This window comes from Phocoena sinus, chromosome 3 (genome assembly GCF_008692025.1).
Source record: "Phocoena sinus isolate mPhoSin1 chromosome 3, mPhoSin1.pri, whole genome shotgun sequence".
Taxonomy (NCBI): domain Eukaryota; kingdom Metazoa; phylum Chordata; class Mammalia; order Artiodactyla; family Phocoenidae; genus Phocoena; species Phocoena sinus.
Window position 1 is genome coordinate 62,440,653 of NC_045765.1, and position 20,734 is coordinate 62,461,386.

The 20,734-nt window shown below is 44.5% G+C and overlaps 1 protein-coding gene across 44 annotated transcripts in view; it reads left to right on the forward strand.

The window, feature by feature from the left end:
* Positions 1–18,916, forward strand: part of P4HA2 (prolyl 4-hydroxylase subunit alpha 2) — a 41,393-nt gene extending 22,477 nt beyond the window's left edge. For 9 of the 44 annotated variants that reach the window (XM_032625327.1, XM_032625324.1, XM_032625311.1 and 6 more), the window contains 7 exons: positions 792–862; positions 1,099–1,198; positions 5,338–5,391; positions 5,834–5,893; positions 7,737–7,805; positions 8,198–8,294; positions 18,449–18,916. In XM_032625327.1, coding sequence (XP_032481218.1) covers positions 792–862; positions 1,099–1,198; positions 5,338–5,391; positions 5,834–5,893; positions 7,737–7,805; positions 8,198–8,294; positions 18,449–18,519 — 522 coding nt within the window. In that variant the 3' untranslated portion in view covers positions 18,520–18,916. Of the gene's footprint in view, positions 1–791; positions 863–1,098; positions 5,392–5,833; positions 9,078–10,893; positions 15,876–17,040 lie in introns of those variants that run through there. The other 35 variants (XM_032625341.1, XM_032625338.1, XM_032625343.1 and 32 more) reach the window with 17 other exon arrangements.
* The last annotated feature ends 1,818 nt before the right edge of the window (positions 18,917–20,734 follow it).

The window sequence follows — 20,734 nt, forward strand, 5'->3', positions numbered from 1 at the left end:
GGCTCCAGGCAGCAGGTCCTTCCTGGGAGTATCACTGCACCAGTCTGTGGAGACTGGGGGGATATGAGGTAGGTGAGGTGGGCTGTGTGTGCGTGTGTGTGTGTGTGTGTGTGTGTGTGTGTGTGTGTGTATGAGTGAGTATGTGGAGGTGGCTTCCAGGCAGCAGTTTACTTATTGCACCTTGTAGATTCCTTTCCTATTCTATCATCTGACCTTGCAGGCCTCCCAAGGTAGTGAAAACTGTGCCTTCTTTTTTTGTTCCTTGCAGCAGTGGGAGGCCAGCGTGGGCTGGTGCAGTAGGAGAGTGTTTGGGTAGGTTTCCGGGCAGAGAAGGCCGCTGAGGTTCCCAAGGACAGTGTAGTTGACCACGTTGAGAGGAGCATGCAAGATTGAGGCTCAGGGATGGCAACACAGTCTGAGTGTGGTAGGAGCAGCCAGGTGCAGGAAGGTGTGGTGGGTGGGCCTGGTGAGAAAGGGGCTGTCCAGGCAGATGGTCAGATGGACAAAGCAGACTCCATAGGCATAATTCTGCAGACAGCATGGACCTGGGAGGGAGCAGGGGCAGGCAGCAGCCAAGCAGGGTAGTGGCCAGGGTCTGATAGAGCAGGAATTTGGATTCCCCAGACCACTGCCCTGGCCTGGCTTGCAGGATCATGGGGCCTTGGCTAGAGCCACTGACTGCAGAGCTCCTTCCCGCACTGGCCTGATTGACAGATCAGGTCCCAGTCTCCCCAAGAAAAAAATACTCAAGGCAAAGAATGATAAGTCTGCCCTTCCTTCCTGCCTTCCAGCTTGCACGAGCCACTGTTCGTGATCCCAAGACAGGTGTTCTCACTGTTGCCAGCTACAGAGTTTCCAAAAGGTTAGCAAATGTGATGGTGGTGGCGGGGTGGCTGCTCAAGCCCCAACTCCTGGGCCTCCCAGTTCCTATTGAAGGGAGGATGGCTTGGCTTGTCCTCCCTGCTGGCACTTCCCCTACATGGAGCACTCACCCCGTGCTGCCTGTTAGTGCTGGCCCTGATGCTGGGGAGAGAGTGCAGAACCTCATCGAAACCTGCCTTCCCCACCTTCCTTTCTCTCCCTCTTGTTTTGGCTTAGCTCCTGGCTGGAGGAGGAGGATGACCCTGTTGTGGCTCGGGTGAATCTTCGGATGCAGCACATCACAGGCCTAACAGTAAAGACTGCAGAATTGTTGCAGGTATGGCTTGTTTCTGGCAGCCCTGGAGTTGGGAAGGGAGTATTTCTAGCTAGATGTTCTTCCAGGGTGCTCAGGGCCAGACATAGGGAGGCTTGCCCAGTAAACTGTAGGGCTGCAGAATGCTATGAGTATGGAGTGGCCTCGTGTTGGGAAGCCAGAATTAAGTATGCCCACTGGCATTCAACAATTAGCATTGAACAAATGTCAACTGAATGTCTTTTGTGTGCCCAAGTATCATACTCAGAGCTAGGGATCATTGGTGGGCATGGCAGCCCCATTTATGTCTTCTTGACTACAGAAGCTGAAATCCTGAGTTGTTTCAGGGACACCTCTAAGAGCTATAAATATCTTCATAGGTCATGGTTCTGAGTCATAGTCAAATGCACTTGGAGGTAAAGTGTTCTGTAATACATTGGTAGCATTGAGAGGCCTGGACTGGTTGGCTGGTGAAGGTGGAATGCTCCTTTCTAAGTACCCCCTTGGGACCCTGGCCTCCTGTTTTTTGTTTCAGAGGTGATTGTGAAGAAACATGGTAGCACCATGCTGAAAATTTTGGGTAAAGCTGCTACTAATGTGTTGTCTGTTCTGTTGAGTTCAAATCAGTACTGGCCACACTCCCTTCTGAACATCCCAACTTCTGGGTTCTGCTGTAAAATGACGATCTGAGACACTGCCAGAGAAGTTTCAATGGCATTTTTCTTGAGCCCCCTGGATCTGTCTGTTTGGCCAGAGTTCCCGTGTATTTAAGAATATCACACTTTACCTGATCAACCATGGCTCTTCAGTAGACTACTGAACTGAGATCACTTGGAAAAGATTCTCTGAACTTTTGCCTGGACACATACAAGCAAATCAGCACTCATTTCCGGCCCCCCTCCCCCATAGCTGTGTCAGCAATCAGAACCAATTTTGAAGGTCATCCTTATGAATTTATGTGAAGTCCACCAGAGTTTTTAAAAACATGCTGATTATCTTACAGTCCTGTGAAATTTTAATATAATTTTTTCATTTCAACTCAACTTAGTGTTGAGTTTGTAAGCCTAATTTTTGGGTAAGTTCTGCAGACAAGCACATCAAGAGAAGACTTCTGCCACATCTCCCACTTTCCTCTTACGTGTGAGAACACCACCATTTCAAGAGCGATAGGGGCTCTCCATGCCCTGGGTGCATCCCTGTTGGTGTAGTTGTGATTCATATCTTCCTGGAGCAGCTTTGTTGTTGTTAAGACATCTACCACTGCATATCAGAGCCAGTGTTAGGACTGCTGTGGCCCTTACTGAGCATGATGTTCTTCTTGGTTGCTGATTCTGTACCCTGGACCAAGAGGCTGAAAAGAGTATACAGGACCTGTGCCCCTGTTGCTCTCCTGGCTGCACCCTCTGAACCCTATCTCACACGCAACCCCAGAAGACAGCAGCTTCGTGCTTGGACTGGCTTCTCTGCCACAACCCTGGCTTCATCTTAACTGATATCTTGTCATGTTGTAACTCAATTGATGAATGGGATCTGAATGCCGCAACTCCAGTGGAGGGGCTTTTGTGGTCAGGGCTCTTCTGGAAGAAGACCACAGCTGCCAGGAGGTTGAGACACCATTTTTGTTTGCTTTCATTCTCTAGGAACTGTCTTGGCATTTTCTTTGCCAGCCAGCATTGTTGAAACATTTGATCCTACATGGTCTGAGGATAGGAACCTGGGTTTCAGTACCTGTCTGTGCTCATTCCACATTCCACGCAGTGTGATACATGCCTAGGCACCAGCAACAGCCTTCTCACCAGGGTCCCTACAGGCTTCTGGAAATGAACTGGTTTTTATGCTATCTATTGACACTCTTTCATCTGAAGTTGATGTGTTTGCTATAGATTATTTGGAAGAAAGGGTAAAAGAGGCTTTCTTTTGAATTGGATGAGGGCCTAAGAGTGGAAGAGATGCTACATTGCCAGAATTCTTGAAGATTGAAGACACTTCTGACTAGATGTGTCAGCCTCACCAAATAAGTGATTTCTAACCATTTTTTCCCCTTCATTCTGACCTCAGTATCATGAATACCCACATTTTTCAAAGGACTGATTCTTCTACTTTTGTAACAAATGAATACCTCCTCCCAGGAATCAGTTTTGATTGTTATTAAAGGTATGGGTCTGTGGCCCGGAGTTTTCCCAGGTGGTGATTCTGAAGGCTGCACATCCAGAAGTTCCCGTGACACTTGTACTATTTGGGGACAGTATTAAAATAGTATAGGTATAATAGCTTTAGCACCATGATCAAATGTGATTCCCAAAACTGTTAAAAGATGAGCCAGCTGTTAACAATACAGCTTCTTTCATTATCCCCAGGTAGTGAAAGTTTAAGCACTCCATCCAACAAGTGGGAGTGTTGGAAAATGCAGTCATACCCTGCTGCTCCAACAACAGGCAGCAACTGAATTTTCCTGAGTGCACTGGCAAATTGATCACAGTCATGTTTACAATTTTCTTCAAGTTCTTGACTATAGTGGATCCAAAGAAAAAGCATTTGTAATGTCACTTCATCAACTGCTCTAGAACTTCCCTGCTTAGATGAACCTCCAGGCTTAGGGTCACCTGCTGACCTCCTTGCACTAGGCCTCCTTGCAATGTTGATAGGATTTCTAGCTATTTTTGGTGTGGGAATCTTTTTTTTTTTTTAATTGTTAAAAAAATAAATTTATGTATTTTTGGCCTCGTTGGGTCTTCGTTGCTGGGTGCGGGCTTTTTCTCTAGTTGCTGCAAGCAGGGGCTACTCTTGGTTGCGGTGCACGGGCTTCTCATTGCGGTGGCTTCTCTTGTTGCGGAGCACGGGGTCTAGGCGCACAGGCTCAGTAGTTGTGGCGCGTGGGCTTAGTTGCTCCACAGCATGTGGGATCTTCCCTGACCAGGGCTCAAACCTGTGTCCCCTGCATTGGCAGGTGGATTCTTAACCACTGCACCACCAGGGAAGCCCCTGGTGTGGGAAACTTGAAGGTTAAAGCAGTATATGACAGCATATTTTCTCACTGATTCTGATTCTTCATATCAACATTTTAATTTTTTTGGACACGGAAAAATCATGCTGCCAAAAATCCACATTTCATCACATTTGATAAATACTGTTTTTCACTCCAAGAGGAGGATTTTCTCTCTTGTAAAGCTCACCCTTCCTCTCTCTCCCTCATGTCCATGGGTCGCCATTATTGCCAGTTTTGCAGCATCTTTCACCTGTTAGAATTGCCAAAATGGATATACAAAATCAATTTTCTGAGGACTAATATTTGAACTCCAAAGGTGTGTATGGTTTCATTAAGATACAGTAGCCAAGTGTTCCCAGATGGACATTGGTGGTACCATTTGGTACATCAGCTTTCATGTCAGATTCTGTATTTTGTCTTGAACTTCATCTCTCATCTAGCTACTGAAGCTAAAATAACCATTGTGATTTAGGACTTATATTGTGCTGATAAACTGTTCATAAAAGCATTTATGATTTCTAATCCAATTAGTGGCACCTGAGGTGGCTCAGGCCCTATTCCAGGTCCAGGCTTCCACTGGGGGCACTGAGGTAGAGCAGCAGTTTTGGTCCCCCTGCAGCCAGCCGCCCATTCCCTGCTGCTTCACTTGGATGCAGAATTACTCTGTGCAGTGTACCACTGTGAGATGGAGTGGGATTTGTTTGTCCTATTCAGACTGACCAAGAAGAGCTTCTGGGGCATGGTGACACAGGTGGCAGGAGCACTGCCAGGCACTGAGTAGCTTCCAAACTAGTATTAAAAAAAACCCCAATCCTGAGTTTGTTGTTGGCATTCTTCTGGATTACCATCTCATTATCTTCCAAATAATCAGGGCCCAGGCCAGGGCCTGCCTCAAGGAGGGCTCCCTCTGCTGCTGCCCTGAAGGGCTGGAGCTTCTCCACAGTGGTCATCTGCAGCTTGCCCATCTTTTCCTTTTTGGGAAACCACATTTGTGCTGCACCCTTCCTCTTGAACACAGCTGTAGACCTTTTTGCAACATTTGTTCTGCCCGTACTGGCAGGGGATAGTTACCCTCCTTAGAGAGGTTGCTCTTGGGGATCTGGTTGTTACCTAGGGAGATGGGCTGCTTCAGGGTGGTTCATGCTGCTAACAGTCCAATGCTGTTATTTCCCATCAGGTTGCTAATTATGGAATGGGAGGACAATACGAACCACACTTTGACTTCTCTAGGGTAAGGCCCAAATCACAGGTGCTTTCAAGGGCTCTGCTGTAGCTGGTTTGAGAAGGCTGGAGCTTTTAGGAGCACTGTTGCCTTCACATCAGGCCCCCCCTGCCTCACCAGGGCCCCCTCTTAGTTGCTGGAGAAGCCCAAGTCCAGAGCCAAGTGCAGCCCAGCTGTTTCCCCTGTGAGGTCAGGAGTAGTCCCCCTGGCCCAAGCCTGCCATTCTTTGCCCTGACTCTAAAGCAGAGGACCTCACTAGGTCTCTGTGAAAGCTGTTCCTGCCCCCTCTCCCCCATGCCTGGCCAGGGTTTCCTTTGCAGCCTTGGCCCCTGGTCCAGGCCAATATATGGAACACATACTTAGTACCTTCCCTTGACCTTTTTGGCCCCAGTCCTGTGGGTGGTGGGTGAAGTCAGTTGCAAACTCGGGTGAAAGTTGTTGTCTATTGCAGCGACCTTTTGACAGCGGCCTCAAAACGGAGGGAAATAGGTTAGCGACGTTTCTTAACTATGTAAGTATTGGGTACAGGCCCACTGTTTACTCTCACTTAATTTTATAGAAGGATGAGCAAGATGCTTTCAAGCGTTTAGGGACGGGGAATCGTGTGGCCACGTTCTTAAACTACGTGAGTATGACGCGTGCAGTGTATGGGCCTTAAGGGGAGCCTGGGTCCAGAGTGCTCTCTTATATCCACTCCTGTCAGAGCTGATACCACCAGCTGTTGCTTGATGGCTGGGCCCTTCTGGCCCTCAGCACCCTTCTTGGCTGGAGTAGAGAGTTGCCCTTTGTTCCCATTTGTGTGCTTCCCCCAACCCCTGTGACTTTTACATCCCTGGCTCCTATTAGATGGCCCACAGCTAGTCTGGACTTTTGGGATGGGTGTCCTGGAGGGTTCCCTGCTTGGCAGCAGAGTGAGGAGGTAGCTTGGAAGTGCTCTTAGATGAAGCTGCCTTCGTTTCCCCAGAGCTCAGTGGCCTGCCTGCCACCTGCTGCCTGTACTCCAGCCACAGGCTGTTGGGTTTACCTCTCACACAAGGAACAGTTTCCTCTCCCCTCTGCTGAGACAGCCAGGTCTAGAGAGGCATAGAAGCTGTCAAGTAACTTAGAGACAGAAACCTGTGTCCACTTTTCCCTTTGGTGTCTCGTTTAAGTTTTTATCATGTGGTTATTATGTGCTGGGGACTGCCGTGAACATGCTGGTGAGCAGGACATTTGTGGTCTCTCTTAGGCTTACGGTCCTAATATGAAAGACTTACTTTTAAACATAGGAGAGTTAATTGTTTAGTTACCATAGTGATAAGTGCTTTGAAGAAGTAGTGCAGAGCTGGGGTTCAGAGAGGGCCTACCTTGGGAAGTAACATGTCGGTTGAGACTTGAAGATTGAGTGGAAATTAGTTGGTGGAACGTGATTTCTGGTAGAGAAGAGAATGTGTGGAGACCTGGAAGAGGGAAGGAGATTGGGATGTTGGAAAAAGAAAAAAAGGGTTGTGGGTCTCAGAGATAGTGCATTAATCTGGGGTGGCTAGAGGGAGAGGCTGGTGAGACTGCCAGGACCTTCAGCCCACTCTGGTGGGAAGCCATCAGGGGTTTTCATCTTATTCATTTACCATATGTCTGTTGGGTGCCTTTCAGTCTGTCTGGTATGTGTCCTGTGGAAATATTTTAGCTCCACGTTTGATTACATTACAGGCAAAAAATTTGAAGTAAGAGACAGATGAGAAAGAAGTGGCGCTTTGGGCATGAGCTGAGGCACGCTCTGTGGGCATGAGTGCAGCCTTGCTACTGTGGATATTGTGTTCCATTTAGTTTGAGGTTTTACTGTGGGAGAAAGCAGTCCTTCTGGAGACACAGTGCCCTAGCTGGCCCTGGGGACGGTAGCTGTTCTGGGAAGGTAAGGGTCTGACTAGAGCTGCACGTTACTCAAGCCAGAGAAACAGAATCCATAGTTGGGACCACAGATGGTGTTAGAAGCTGCAGGGAGCTCCTGGTCAGGGAAGCTCACAGAGCACAGTGGCTTAGGCAGGCCAGCCTGGATAAGGATAAAGGGGGTGGGGTCAGTCAGGCATTTTCCCAGTACAGACTCAGATTTTTCCCACTTGAGGACAGCCAAGATATGGGTATCCTGCAGGCCTACATCTCTCCATGGCATGGAGACTGTCCTGATGAACCACACAGATTAAACAGGGTTTAGGGAGGGGCAGGGTGTGGGAAGAGCCTTTCTTGGCCAAAGGGCTGGTGGTGGAGTTGTTCATGCTCAGAGGAGGGTGATCTGCATACTTTGTCATGTCCTTGGTGGCTCAGTTGCTCTGAGAGCATTGGGTAGAAGGGCCAAGCTCTATGCCTTGTATTCCCAGATGAGCGATGTGGAAGCTGGTGGTGCCACTGTCTTTCCTGATCTGGGGGCTGCACTTTGGCCTAAGAAGGTAAGTTCTGGTTCTTGTGGGTCAAAAGTTGAAGTGCAGAACTCAGACCTCATCCATATCTCCTAGTCCCATTCTCTGGCCTGCTTGAATATCACTTTGAGGGGCCTTAGCCCCTTCCTGCCTGAACCCTGACCTGTGGTCTCAGCTTCCATCTGGCGAGATGGGATGGAGAGGGAAGTCCCTTCAGGGCCAGGTGGGATTCCAAACATCCACGCTACCGTGAAGGGTAGGTGCTTTCTGGGGAGCTTCTCTGTACTGGAGTCCCAAAGCCCTGTGCCCCTGGACATGGGAAAGTGAGGGTGTTTCTACTCAGGGAGGGCTCTTTGGTACTCGGGGTCAGATCCTTGAGCCCAATATCTAAGGGTGTTGTATGACAGGGCTTCTCTTTCCAGGGTACGGCTGTATTCTGGTACAACCTCCTGCGGAGCGGGGAAGGTGACTACCGAACGAGACATGCTGCCTGCCCCGTGCTTGTGGGCTGCAAGTGGGGTGAGTGGCTTAAGTGTGGTGTTGGCCTCTGGGCTCTAGTGGTCAGCCTGAGACTCTGAGCTGGGAGACAGTTGCTGCTAAATTTTCACAAAGCCAAGACTGTCTCCCTTTTTGAGATTTGGTTTTTTGTTTTTGTTTTTTCTTGCTAACAGGTAGTCCCACCCAGCCATGTTGCTGTCCACTCAGCTAGTTATGTGCCAAGACAGCTGGTTGGGAACACTCCCAGAGATGCGTAGAGAGCTAAGGAAGCCCCAAGGAAGAATAGCTACATAAGCATCGTAGGTCCAGGAGGGCTCCCCAGAAAAGTGGACTCTGGCAAGGGTTCTGAGGTTGCAGTGGGGGAGAACTGGAAACAGAGAGGAGAGGGTGTCCCAGGCAAGCAAAACCCACGTGGAACAAGGCACAGGCTAAAACCAGCATCATAGGTGTGGGGGCTGGCTGCCTTTGTCTGTTGTGCAAGGGGAGGCTCGTGGCACAGGGGCCAAGAGATGAGGCTCAAGTCTGGGACCAAACTTTGGAGGCTGAAGTTGAGCTTTATTCTGGAAGCAGCTGTGGTGAGTCATAGAGAGGCTTGAAGCAGGATGTGACAGGAAGGGATCACAAAGAGATAAGTTTATAGTCCTCTTGGAGAGTTATGGGGATAAAGAGTGATAGGTTCAGAGAAAATTAAGCAAATGAAAAAGAAAACGAGAAAAGAAAAAGTTGTACAAGAAAGCAAATATAAGTACAGTTGACCCTTGAACAAAGCAGGGGAGGAGCTTCAAGATGGCAGAAGAGGGCTTCCATGGTGACGCAGTGGTTAAGAATCCGCCTGCCAATGCAGGGAACACGGGTTTGGGCCCTGGTCTGGGAAGATCCCACATGCCGCGGAGCACCTAAGCCCGTGCACCACGACTACTGAGCTTGCGCTCTAGAGCCCATGAGCCACAACTACAGAAGCCCATGTGCTTAGAGCCTGTGCTCTGCAACAAGAGAAGCCACCGCAATGAGAAACCCACACACTACAACGAAGAGGAGCCCCTGCTCGCCGCAAGTAGAGAAAAGCCCGTGCGGAGCAATGAAGACCCAACGCAGCCAGCAAAAAGAAAAAAAGATGGCAGAAGAGTAAGATGTGGAGATCACCTTCCTCCCCACAAATACATCAGAAATACATCTACATGTGGAACAACCCCTATAGAACACCTACTGAACGCTGGCAGAAGAACTCAGACCTCCCAAAAGGCAAGAAACTCCCTACATACCTGGGTAGGGCAAAAGAAAAAAGAAAAAACAGAGACAAAACAAGAGAGATGGGACCTGCACTAGTGGGAGGGAGCTGTGAAGGAGGAAAGGTTTCCACACAGTAGGAAGCCCCTTCATGGGTGGTGGAGGGGGGAAGCTTCAGAGCCACGGAGGAGAGCGCAGCAACAGGGGTGCAGAGGGCAAAGCAGAGAGATTCCTGCACGGAGGATTGATGCCAGCCAGCACTCAACAGCCCGAGAGGCGTGTCTGCTCACCCACCAGGGGGTGGGGGTGTGGGAGCTAGGAGCTGAGGCTCGGGCTTCGGGGGTCAGACCCCAGGGAGAGGACTGGGGTTGGCTGCGTGAACACAGCCTGAAGGGGGTTAGTGTGCCACAGCTAGCCGGGAGGGAGTCTGGGAAAAGGTCTGGAGGTGCTGAAGAGGCAAGAGACTTTTTCTTGCCTCTTTGTTTCGTGGTACACAAGGAGAGGGGATTAAGAGTGCTGCTTAAAGGAGCTCCAGAGACGGGCGTGAGCAGTGGCTATCAGTGCGGACCCCAGAGACGGGCATGAGACACTAAGCCTGCTGCTGCAGCCACCAAGAAGCCTGTGTGCAAGCACAGGTCACTATCCACACCTCCCTTCCTGGGAGCCTGTGCAGCACACCACTGCCAGGGTCCCATGATCCAGGGACAGCATCCCTGGGAGAACACACGGCGTGCCTCATGCTGGTGCAACGTCATGCTGGCATCTGCCACCGCAGGCTTGCCCAGCATTCTGTACCCCTCCCTCCCCCCCGGCCTGGGTGAGCCAGAGCGCCCTTATCAGCTGATACTTCAATCCCATCCTGTCTGAGTGGGGAACAGATGGCCTCAGGCCACCTACACGCAAAGGCAGCGCCCAATCCAAAGCTGAACCCCAGGAGCTGTGTGAACAATGAAGAGAAAGGGAAATCTCTCCCAGCAGCCTCAGGAGCAGTGGATTAAATCTCCACAATCAACTTGATGTACCCTGCATCTATGGAATACCTGAATAGACAACAAATCATCCCAAATTGAGGCAGTGGACTTTGGGAGCAACGATACATTTTTCCTTTTTCTCTTTTTCTGAGTGTGTATGTGTATGCTTCTGTGTGTGATTTTGTCTGTATAGCTTTGCTTTTACCATTTGTCCTAGGGTTCTGTCTGTTTTTTTTTTCTTTTTAGTATAGATTTTAGTGCTTGTTATCATTGGTGGATTCGTTTTTTGGTTTGGTTGCTCTCTTTTTTATTTTTAAATTTTTAAAAAATTTTTAATACCTATTTTTTATTTTAATAACTTTATTCTATTTTATTATTATTATTATTTCCTTTCTTTCTTTTTTTCTCCCCTTTTTTCTGAGCCATGTGGATGACAGGGTCTTCGTGCTCCGGCTGGGTGTCAGGCCTGTGCCTCTGAGGTGGGAGAGCCGAGTTCAGGACATTGGTCCATCAGAGATCTCCCAGCTCCATGTAATATCAAATGGTGAAAATCTCCCAGAAATCTCCATCTCAACGCCAAGACCCAGCTCCACACAACAACCAGCAAGCTACAGTGCTGGACACCCTATGCAAAACAGCCAGCAAGACAGGAACACAACCCCACCCATTAGCAGAGACACTGCCTAAAGTCATAATAAGGTCACAGACACCGCAAAACACACCACCAGACGCGGACCTGCCCACCAGAAAGACAAGATCCAGCCTCATCCATCAGAACACAGGCACTAGTCCCCTCCACCAGGAAGCCTACACAGCCCACTGAACCTACGTTAGCCACTGGGGACAAACACCAAAAACAATGGGAACTACAAACCTGCAGCCTGAGAAAAGGAGACCCTAAACACAGTAAGTTAAGCAAAATGAGAAGACAGAGAAACACACAGCAGATGAAGGAGCAAGGTAAAAACCTACCAGACCAAACAAATGAAGAGGAAATTGGCAGTCTACCTGAAAAAGAATTCAGACTAATGATAGTAAAGATGACCCAAAATCTTGGAAGTAGAATGGAGAAAATACAAGAAACGTTTAACAAGGACCTAGAAGAACTAAAGAGTAAACAAATGATGAATGACACATTAAATGAAACTAAAAACTATCTAGAAGGAACCAATAGCAGAATAACTGAGGCAGAAGAATGGATAAGTGACCTGGAAGATAAAATAGTGGAAATAGCTACTGCAGAGCAGAATTAAAAAAAAGAATGAAAACAATTGAGGACAGTCTCAGAGACCTCTGATACATCTGGGACAACATTAACTGCACCAACATTCAAATTACAGGGGTCCCAGAAGAAATAGAGAAAAAGAAAGGCACTGAGAAAATATCTGAAGAGATTATAGTTGAAAAACTTCCCTAATATGGGAAAGAAAATAGTTAATCAAGTCCAGGAAGCACAGAGAGTCCCATACAGGATAAATCCAAGGAGAAACACGTTAAGACACATATTAATCAAACTGTCAAAAATTAAATACAGGGCTTCCCCGGTGGCGCAGTGGTTGAGAGTCTGCCTGCCGATGCAGGGGACACGGGTTCATGCCCCGGTCCAGGAAGATCCCACATGCTGCGGAGAGGCTGGGCCCGTGAGCCATGGCCGCTGAGCCTGCGTGTCTGGAGCCTGTGCTCCGCAGCTGGAGAGGCCACAACAGTGAGAGGCCCGCATACCTCAAAAAAAAAAAAAAAATTAAATGCAAAGAAAACATATTAAAAGCAGCAAGGGAAAAACAACAAATAACATACAAGGGAATCCCCATATGGTTAACAGCTGATATTTCAGCAGAAACTCTGCAAGCCAGAAGGGAGTGGCAGGACATATTTAAAGTGATGAAAGGGAAAAACCTACAACCAAGATTACCCAGCAAGGATCTCATCATATTTGATGGAGAAATTAAAACCTTTACAGACAAGCAAAAGCTAAGAGAATTCAGCACCACCAAACCAGCTCTACAACAAATGCTAAAGGAACTTCTCTAGGCAAGAAACACAAGAGAAGGAAAAGACCTACAATAACAAACCCAAAACAATTAAGAAAAATGGGAATAGGAACATACATATCAATAATTACCATAAATGTAAATGGGTTAAATGCCCCAACCAAAAGACATAGACTGGCTGAATAGATACAAAGACAAGACCCATGTATCTGCTGTCTACAAGAGACCCACTTCAGACCTAGGGACACATACAGACTGAAAGTGAGGGGATGGAAAAAGATATTCCATGCAAATGGAAATCAAAAGAAAGCTGGAGTAGCAATACTCATATCAGACAAAATAGACTTTAAAACAAGGAGACAAAGAAGGACACTACATAATGATCAAGGGATCAATCCAAGAAGAAGATATAACAATTGTAAATATTTATGCACTCAACATAGGAGCACCTCAATAAATAAGGCAAATACTAACAGCCATAAAAGGGGAAATCGACAGTAACACAGTCATCATAGGGGACTTTAACAACCCACTTTCACCAATGAACAGATCATCCAAAATGAAAATAAATAAGGAAACACAAGCTTCAAATGATACATTAAACAAGATGGACTTAATTGATATTTATAGGACCTTCCATCCAAAAACAACAGAATACACTTTCTCCTCAAGTGCTCATGGAACATTCTACAGTATAGATCATATCTTGGGTCACAAATCAAGCTTTGGTAAATTTAAGAAAATTGAAATCGTATCAAGTATCTTTTCCAACCACCACACTCTGAGACTAGATATCATTTACAGGAAAAAATCTGTCAAAATTACAAACACATGGAGGCTGAACAGTACACTACTTAATAACCAAGAGATCACTGAAGAGATCAAAGGGGAAATCAAAAATTACCTAGAAACAAATGACAATAAAAACATGACGACCCAAATCCTGTAGGATGCAGCAAAAGCAGTTCTAAGAGGGAAGTTTATAGCAATACAATCCTACCTTAAGAAATAGGAAACAGCTCAAATAAACAACCTAACCTTACACCTAAAGCAAGTAGAGAAAGAAGAACAAAACCCCCCCAAAGTTAGCATAAGGAAAGAAATCATAAAGATCAGATCAGAAATAAATGAAAAAGAAATGAAGGAAACGATAGCAAAGATCAATAAAACTAAAAGCTGATTCTTTGAGAAGATAAACAAAATTGATAAACTGTTAGGTAGACTCATCCAGAAAAAAAGGGAGAAGATTCAAATCAATAGAAATTAAAAAGGAGAAGTAACAACTGATACTGCAGAAATACAAAGTGTCATGAGAGATTACTACAAGCAACTCTATGCCAATAAAATGGACAACCTTGAAGAAATGGACAAATTCTTAGAAATGCACAACCTTCCAAGACTGAACCAGGAAGAAATATAAACAGACTGATCACAAGCACTGAAATTGAGACTGTGATTAAAAATCTTCCAACAAACAAAAGCCCAGGACCAGATGGCTTCAAAGGTGAATTCTCTCAAACATTTAAAGAAGAACTAACACCTATCCTTCTCAAACTCTTCCAAGATATAGCAGAGGGAGGAACACTCCCAAACTCATTCTGCGAGGCCACCATCACCCTGATACCAAAACCAAAGATGTCACAAAGAAAACTACAGGCTAATATCACTGATGAACATAGATGAAAAAATCCTCAACAAAATACTACCAAACAGAATCCAACAGCACATTAAAAGGATCATACACCATGATCAAGTGGGGTTTATCCCAAGAATGTAAGGATTCTTCAGTATACATGAATCAATCAATGGGATACACCATATTAACAAATTGAAGAATAAAAACCATATGAACACCTCAATAGATGCAGAAAAAGCTTTTGACAAAATTCAACTCACATTTATGATAAAAACCCTCCAGAAAGTAGGCATAGAGGGAGCTTACCTCAAATAATAGAGGCCATATATGACAAACCCACAGCCAACATTGTCCTCAGTGTTGAAAAACAAAGCATTTCCACTAAGATCAGGAACAATACAACGCTGCCCACACTCACCACTATTATTCAAAATTGTTGTGGAGTTTTAGCCACGGCAATCAGAGAAAAAAAAGAAGTAAAAGAAATCCAAATCAGAAAAGAAGAAGTAAAGCTGTCACTGTTTGCAGATGACTTGATACTATACATAGAGAATCCTAAAGATGCTACCAGAAAACTACTAGAGATAATCAATGAATTTGGTAAAGTAGCAGGATACAAAATTAATGCACAGAATCTCTTGCATTCCTATACACTAATGATGAAAAATCTGAAAGTGAAATTAAGGAAACACTCCCATTTACCATTGCAACAAAAAGAATAAAATACCTAGAAATAAACCTACCTAAGGAGACAAAAGACCTGTATGCAGAAAACTATAAGATACTGATGAAAGAAGTTAAAGATGATACCAACAGATGGAGAGATATACCATCTTCTTGGATTGGAAGAATGAACATTGTGAAAATGACTATACTACCCAAATCAATCTACAGATCCAATGCAATCCCTGTCAAACTGCCACTGGCATTTTTCACAGAACTAGAACAAAAAAATTCACAATTTGTATGGAAACACAAAAGACCCCAAATTGCCCAAGCAATCTTGAGAAAGAAAAACGGAGCTGGAGGAATCAGGCTGTTGGACTTCAGACTATACTACCAAGCTACAGTAATCAAGACATTATGGTACTTGCACAAAAACAGAAATATAGATCAATGGAACAGGATAGAAAGCCCCGAAATAAACCCACGCACATATGGTCACCTTATTTTTGATAAAGGAGGCAAGAATATACAACAGATTAAAGACAGCCTCTTCAATAAGTGGTGCTGGGAAATCTGGACAGGTACATGTAAATGTATGAGATTAGAACACTCCCTAATACCATACACAAAAATAAGCTCAAAATGGATTAAAGACCTAAATGTAAGGCCAGAAACTATCAAACTCTTAGAGGAAAACAGGCAGAACACTCTATGACATAAATCACAGCAAGATCCTTTTTGACCCACCTCCTAGAGAAATGGAAATAAAAACAAAAATAAATGAGACCTAATGAAACTTAAAAGCTTTTGTACAGCAAAGGAAACCATAAACAAGATGAAAACACAACCTTCAGCATGGGAGAAAATATTTGCAAATGAAGCAACTGACAAAGGATTAATCTCCAAAATTTTCAAGCAGTGCATGCAGCTCAATATCTAAAGAAACGAACAACCCAATCCAAAAATGGGCAGAAGACCTAAATAGACATTTCTCCAAAGAAGATATACAGATTGCCAACAAACACATGAAAGAATGCTCAACATCATTAATCATTAGAGAAATGGAAATCCAAACTACAATGAGATATCACGTCATACAGTCAGAATGGCCATCATCAGAAAATCTACAAACAATAAATGCTGGAGAAAAGGGAACCCTCTAAAGGGAACCCTCTTGCACTGTTAGTGGGAATGTAAATTGATACAGCCACTATGGAGAACAGTGTGGAGGTTCCTTAAAAAACTAAAAATAAGGGCTTCCCTGGTGGCGCAATGGTTGAGAGCCCGCCTGCCGATGCAGGGGACACAGGTTCGTGCCCCGGTCCAGGAAGATCCCACGTGCCGCGAAGCGGTTGCGCCCGTGAGCCATGGCCGCTGAGCCTGTGCTCCGCAACGGGAGAAGCCACAACAGTGAGAGGCCCGCGTACCCCAAAAAAAAAAAAAAAAAAAAAAAAACTAAAAATAGAACTACCATACGACACAGCAATCCCACTACTGGGCATATACCCGAGAAAGCCATAATTCAAAAAGAGTCATGTAACACAATGTTCATTGCAGCTTTATTTACAATAGCAAGGACATGGAAGCAACCTCAGTGTCCATTGATGAATGGATAAAGAAAATGTGGCACATATATACAATGGAATATTAGTCTGCCAGAAAAAGAAACGAAATTGAGTTATTTGTAGTGAGGTGGATGGACCTAGAGTCTGTCATACAGAGTGAAGTAAATCAGAAAGAGAAAAACAAGTAATGTATGCTAACACATATATATGGAATTAAAAAAAAAAAAAGGTCATGAGGAACCTAGGGGCAGGATGGGAATAAAGATGCAGACCTACTTACTGGAGAATGGACTTGAGACCATGGCGAGGGGGAATGGTAAGCTGGGACAAAGTGAGAGAGTGGCATGGATATACATACACTACCAAATGTAAAACTGATAGCTGGTAGGAAGCAGCCACATTGCACAGGGAGATCAGCTCGGTGCTTTGTGACCACCTAGGGTGTGGGATAGGGAGGGAGACACAAGAGGGAAGAGGTATGGGGATATACATATATGTATAGCTGATTCACTTTGGTATAAAGCAGAAACTAACACACCATTGTAAAGCAGTTATACTCCAATAAAGATGTTGAAAAAACCCTCCAAAAAACAAAGCAGGGGTTAGGGGTGCTGATCCTCTGCACAGCTGAAATTCCGTGTCTCTTTTTTTTTTTTTTTTGGCGGTACGCGGTACTCTCACTGTTGTGGCCTCTCCCGTTGCGGAGCACAGACTCTGGACGCGCAGGCTCAGCGGCCATGGCTCACGGGCCCAGCCGCTCCGCGGCATGTGGGATCTTCCCGGACCGGGGCCGGAGCCCATATCCCCTGCATCGGCAGGCGGACTCTCAACGACTGTGCCACCAGGGAAGCCCCCGTGTCTCATTTATAGTTGACCCTCCATATGCACGGTTCCTCCATATCCAAGGTTCTGCATTTTCAAATTCAGCCAATTGCGGATCATGTAGTACTGTAGTATTTACTAATGAAAAAAATCCGCATATAAGTGGACTTGCTCAGTTCAAACGTGTTGTTCAAGGGTGAGCTGTATCATCTATTTGGTAGTTCAAGTGTGAGTAATATTTACATGACATAATAATGTAAATACTGAATATTAAGTTAACTAGAACTTGTGATTTAACTATATTGGGGGATGGGAGGGGCATCTATGTATTTTAAGAGTGGTGTAAAAAATTCCAAATCTCCATATTCTGTGGTAGACTGTCAACATATAAGATCTAAAGTTGGAAGTCAAGAAATAACATTATGTTTTAGAAAAATGAGGATAAATATCAGAAGAAACAAGAGTTGAATGTTAGAGGAAGTGGGGATTGGTGGTGGGAAGGAGTAGGTAGGAGATTGCTATTTATCATTATAAGCCTTGTAGAACAATTTGATTTTTTTCAACTAAGTTCATGTATTACTTACAAAAATTAGTTATTATTAATTGTATTTTAAAAGTACTATGACTTCATTAGTACATTAAAAGCAATTTGTTTTTTCATTCATTATGAAAGAGTCTATATTGAGAAGTGAAATTGTGGTTTGTGAACATGTAAGACACAACTTTAGGTGATAGTGCTAGCATCAGCTCTGCTTCTCTGCTACCCACAGAACACAAGATTGATCTGCCGGCCCAGAGCTCCTGAGGTTGACATCCAGGCCCTCCACAATCCTGACAGACTTCCTCGTCTCTTACCTTTGAGTTCCCACCCACCACATCCCAGTAATATCAAACTTGTTGGGGTCTTCGACACATACCAGTGTGGATCATGCCTTGATGTCTTTCTCATCCTGTTCCCACTTCCTAGACCCCCTTGGTATAGGAACCACCTGTTCTGTCCATCTTCTTCCCTGGATAACTCCTATTCAGGGAGTCCCAGCCCTGGGGTTTCCTCTTCCCCCACATGGTTAGATGCCCTTTGGCTCTGTTTCCATAGCAACCTACACACATGTATCGTGTGTCACTGACAGAGTTTTGTACGATTATCTCTCTCACCAGCTCATAAGTAACTTGATGCCCGAAACCAAGTCTTACTCATGTCTGATTCCCAGGCCCAGTGTAGGAGTCATCAAGAAGGAATCATTAATTTTGGCTGCTGAACCAACAGGATTGTAACATACTTTCTATCTGTTCACAGTCTCCAATAAGTGGTTCCATGAACGAGGACAGGAGTTCTTGAGGCCATGTGGATCAACAGAAGTTGAATGACATCCTTTTCTGCCCTTCACCTCCCTGGCCCCACAGCCCATGTTGTCTTCAAGTTCAACGTGACAGACCCCCCTCTACTTTCCAGCCTTTGTCAGGCGGCTCTTTGGAGGCGTGAATGTTTGTCTGGAGCAGAGATGGTCCTGGGGAAGGTCCTGGGTGATTTGGGTGACCTGGGTCCCAGCCTCACCTGTCAGCTATCTCTGGCCGCAAGGGTAGGGTTGGAGCAGAGTCAGGTGGTCTAGTACCTAGCAAGGTGTTTTTGTACCTCAGGTGCTTTAGGTGTGAGATGTTTCAGTGAACCAAAGTTCTGATACCTTGTTTACATGCTTGTTTTTATGGAATTTCTATTAATGTGGCTTTAACCAAAAAATAAAATGTCCCTGCTAGAAGCCTTAAAGAGCCTTATTTGGAGTATTTTTTTAAGACGGGGAGCTTTTACCAAGTTCACCATTTCCTATGCATCTTCTCTGTACAGGCAGAATCTAGGTAATGAATACTTGAGTGGCAAACCTGAAGTTAGGTTCTAGACCAGGTTTCAACACTTATTCTTTCTCTAAGCTTCAGTGTCCTTTCTGCAAAGTAAGGGACACAGTCCCTCCTTGCATCTCAGAGAACATAGAGATCATGTATGTCCATGATTGTGATGCTGTTATAATTTGAAATTTCTAACTTTAAAAATTTGAGATATACACACAATTGTTTGTGATACATAGACGTACAGTTTAAAGAATATGCAGGTGAGCACGAGCACCCGTGTCACCATCACCTGGGTTAGAGAAGAGATTATTTTCAAATTTATACCTCAGGACCTGCTGTGAGTCCCTCCATGATCACATTTCTGACCTTCTCCCCCATACCTCAGTGGTAACCATTGTCTAGTGATTTGTGGTAGTCATGCTTCTGCTTTTCTTTGTAGTTTTACTATATGTGTCTATATCCCTAAATAAATAGTAATAAAAAATAATTTTATTTTAGATAAAATTTATTTTAAAATAAAAATTTTATTACTAAATAAATAGTAATAAAAAATAAATAAAAAATTTGTTTTCCCTTATTTTGAACTTTCTGTAATGGAATCAGTATATTTTGGGGGGTGTTTGGCTTTGTTTATTTTACAGTTTCTAGGATTCATTCATGTTACTGTGCAGCTGTAGTTTATGTTAACTCGTGTAGTTCAGTTCTGTTAGTGTATTTGGTAGGACAGCACCATATTATAGCTGATATACTGTTGATAGACATTTGAGTTGGTTTCAGTCTTTTATATTATGAATAAGGCTGCCATTGCATTTTATATGTGATTTCTGGTACAAATAAACACATTTCTGTAGAATGTATTTCTAGAAGTGAAAATTCTAAGTAGGTGTGTCTTCAACTTTACCATATAATGTATTCCAGAGTGGTTATGCACATTGTCACCAGGAGTAAATAAGAGTTCTTGTTATCCCAGCCTTCTCCAATATCTGGTATTATCATACTTTTGCATTTTAGCTAGCTTGTTATGTGCATAGTGTTATCTATTTTAACATGATTATTGACATTGAACACCTTTTTGTATGTTTATTAGTCTTTAGGTTTCATCTTTGTCTATTAAAGTCTTTTTCTTACTAATTCACAGGAATTTTTAATATATTAGGGACACAGGCTCTTTGTTGGTTACATGTTTTGCAAATATCTTTTTTCTAGTTTGTCTTTTCACTCCTAGTTCTGTCTTTTGATGAACAAAAGTTCTTAATTTCTATGTCAAATTTATCAAGCTTTTTCTTTTTGATTTATGGTTTTTATGTCTTAAGAAATTCTTCTGTATCCCAAGATTATGAAGATATTTCTTATATTCTTTTTTTTTTTTCGCGGTACGCGGGCCTCTCACTGTTGTGGCCTCTCCCGTTGCGGAGCACAGGCTCCGGACGCGCAGGCTCAGCGGCCATGGCTCATAGACCTAGCCGCTCCGCGGCATGTGGGATCTTCCTGGACTGGGGCATGAACCCGTGTCCCCTGCATCGGCAGGCGGACTCTCAACCACTGCGCCACCAGGGAAGCCCTCTTATATTCTTTTCTAAAATCATTATAGTCATATCTTTTACATTTGTATCTTTAATATACCTAGGTTTTATTTTTGTATATGAGGTGCAAGGGTCTACTTAAAAAGATTCTTTTTACATATTTTATTAGGCTAGGCTAGGCTAATGCTAGAGTAATAAAATAATCCCGAAATATC